This window comes from Myotis brandtii, unplaced genomic scaffold (assembly GCF_000412655.1).
Source record: "Myotis brandtii unplaced genomic scaffold, ASM41265v1 scaffold613, whole genome shotgun sequence".
Classification (NCBI taxonomy): domain Eukaryota; kingdom Metazoa; phylum Chordata; class Mammalia; order Chiroptera; family Vespertilionidae; genus Myotis; species Myotis brandtii.
The window spans coordinates 1,523,918-1,527,009 of record NW_005370332.1 but is presented as its reverse complement, the minus strand read 5'-3'; the positions used below and the strand labels follow the sequence as shown (position 1 = coordinate 1,527,009).

At 42.5% G+C, this 3,092-nt stretch overlaps 1 protein-coding gene across 1 annotated transcript in view; it reads right to left on the bottom strand.

Moving 5' to 3' along the window:
- LUZP4 (leucine zipper protein 4) overlaps positions 1-946 on the bottom strand; it is a 4,879-nt gene extending 3,933 nt beyond the window's left edge. Inside the window, 1 exon segment of the mRNA XM_014528067.1 lies at positions 942-946. Coding sequence (XP_014383553.1) covers positions 942-946 — 5 coding nt within the window.
- Between the last annotated feature and the right edge of the window lie 2,146 nt (positions 947-3,092).

The window sequence follows — 3,092 nt, the reverse complement described above, 5'->3', positions numbered from 1 at the left end:
CCACAATCACCAGATCTCAATCCAATTGAGCATTTGTGGGACGAAGTTAAAAGAGCCATCAGGCAGCTGGTTCCACAACCATCAAATCTCACAGAACTGGGCAGTGCTATTCATCAGGCATGGTGTCAGATTCCTTGCATCACCTTTCAACATCTTGTGGAATCAATGCCAAGAAGGATTGCCACAGTATTGAAGGCAAAAGGTGGCCCAACGAAGTACTGATGGGGTGGTCATAATAATCTGGCCACTCAGTATATATATATATATATCCTATCTAATAATAGTCAAACATGGTAATTGACCATACCTTCGCTACACCTCTCATTGGCTAATCAGCGTGATATGCAAATTAACCGCCAACAAAGATGGCAGTTAATTTGCATATACTGGCTGGGAGCGAAGACTGAAGACAACATGGAAGTGAAGCGCTACAGAAGGGAGCTAAGTAGAGGTGGCGGAGACAGGAACGGAGCCAAGGCTGTGGAGGCAGGAGGTGGAAGGTGGGAGGGGAAACCCAGCCGCAGCAGCTGGGAGAGGGAGGGGAAACCCAGCCGCAGCGGCTGGGAGCGGGAGGGCAAATCCAGCCGCAGCGGCTGGGAGCGGGAAGGGAAACCTGCCGTAGCGGGTTTCGCTCCCTTCTCTGCTTTCCTCCAGCCACAGGAAGCCCTATTCTTGCAGGAATCTTCCTGCAACGGGCCTCTAGTATATATATATTTCCCATGTTCAAAGACTGTTAAATCGTGCTGTTTACCCATATCTTCAGAAGAAAATAACTTCTACTCACGTGGTAAACAACCTGCTTCCTTATTTATAATGGTTTGGCCCTCTAGCAACTTCAGTGCGAAATTATAGCTAATTTGCCTAAAAACGTCAGGTGGTCATAATAATCTGGCCACTCAGTGATACTATGGCTTCAGAAATACCTAGAGTCCTCCTCTTACTCCATAATCAAATCCTTCTCAGTTTACATTTTTAGCTTACACATAACGTTATAAAGTCTTCGCTCTTTAGTATCACATTAATTCAACAGAATTTTCTGAATCCTTTTATTTTTAATATATTATTGTATGGAAGCATCTTCCCATATCAGTTTGACCCAATGCAAATATCATAGAACTACCTAGTACTATGAATGAACAAACATCACAGAAGAGTAGTGAATAGCAATAGTATTACGAAAAGCAAAATGTTGAACATTTTGTACAAGATGGACTTTTTATAAAATTATATTCCCAAACAGGCTTTACAGAGATTGATTGTCATAGTTCACATTCAACAAATGGGTATAATTTTCATATCTGCTACTTGGTCAACAGCACCAAGATATTTTGACTCATAGTAATTGTTCTAGAAAAGAGAAGATAAAGTATACTACGATATCCATCCAAATCTAAAATAATGATACTCTCCGGGTCAATAATACATTATTTTCCTACTTATTTAGTCTTACTCAAAGGCTGTTCATTACCCTAGACTACGAAGGCTTTTGTTATGGTGTTGACATTTAAATTTTCTTAAAAATGGTCACTGTTTCATCCAATTTAGACTCATAAGTGATAAATAGAAATAGCCCTGTAATATGGGTTCATGTTTAATGACTACACCTACAGCTGCCATTTAAATTCATTTAACTAATAGAAAATTAAATTTTCTCTTTGTATTTTTCCATTTTTTCTTATATGTATCACATTATTGAATTTCACACCAAAGGGGGTCACTTGTGCAAGAGAAGATAAGCACATCAAAGAAGAGCGCAGAAAAGAAGGCTACACAATAGATAGCAGGAATTTGTTCTGACATCTGTAACACAGGTAAATTAAATTCTGTTTAAAAGATGAAAAGGATGTCATGGTTATATTTTAGACTTGAAAATAATCACCCACACATTTGTTTCATTACACTGACTCTTAAATCAGCTTTTCTGAAAGAAAACTAAAATACAGCATTAACTAAAACAGAAAGGTATAAAGAGGCTTAAATCACCCTGAATCTGGAATGGAAACATTAAGCAGCTATCCTTCATTTTACCAATGAGAAAACTGAGGCCTAGAGAGGGTAAGTGATAGTCCAAAGGTCAACTAATGGTAGAACTTAGAATATAAATCTCCTTATGGAAGGCTTAGAAAGGTCATGCTAAAATTTTTAAATGTTATCCTATAGGTCAGTGATTCTCTATCCTGGCTGTGCTTCAGAATCACCTGGAGAAATTTATTTTAAAATACAGATCCCCTATCCAAGATTATGAGTTAGTAAGACTGAAGTGGGACTCAAGTATTTGTATTTTTTAAAAAGTCCTCCAAGTAACTTTGATGTTTAGCCAAGACTGCAAACAACTGCTATGAACAATGGAGAACCTTCAAAGAGCACAGAAGTGAGACTATGAAATTGATGGCTTAGGGAATATCAATTTATGATTGGCAGTAAATTACAGAATGGAATCTACATTAATAAAAGAGAAATATGTAAATTGACCTTCACTTCACAATGCCCACCAGCCAATCAGGAGTGAGTATGCAAATTAGCAGGACAAAGGTGGCAGTGGCCACGGAGCCAGCCTGAGCAGGTGGGAGGTTTGGGTCGCCCCCTGTGACGGAGGAAGCCAAGCTTCCCATTTGCCTGGGCCTGCCATAGAAGGAGGGGCCTATGGGGGTCGGCCACGGACTTGGCCTGAGCGTGGGAGGCTTGGGTCGCCCAGGCTGGTTGCCGATGGAGGGTCTCACAAACGGCCCTCAGCCCCTCACCCAGGCAAGCACCATCCCCAATGGGGACCCCCACCCCAATGGGGGTGTGGCCAGCCTGCAAACCACCACGGGCCCCTTGCCCAGGCCAACCAGCCCCCCAAGGGAACACCCACCCTGATCCGGAACACCCTTCAGGGCAAACCAGGTAGTCCCCATCCATGCACCAGACCTCTATCTATACTAATAAAAGGGTAATATGGTAATTAGACTGGGAGACCTTCTGGACGTTCTACTGGACAAAGCCATGGTGGCAGGGCCAAGGTAGAGGCGGTTAGGGGCCAAGAGGGGAGGGCAGTTGTGGGTGATCAGGCCAGGATGGGATGGCACTTGTGGGTGATCAGGCCAGTGGGG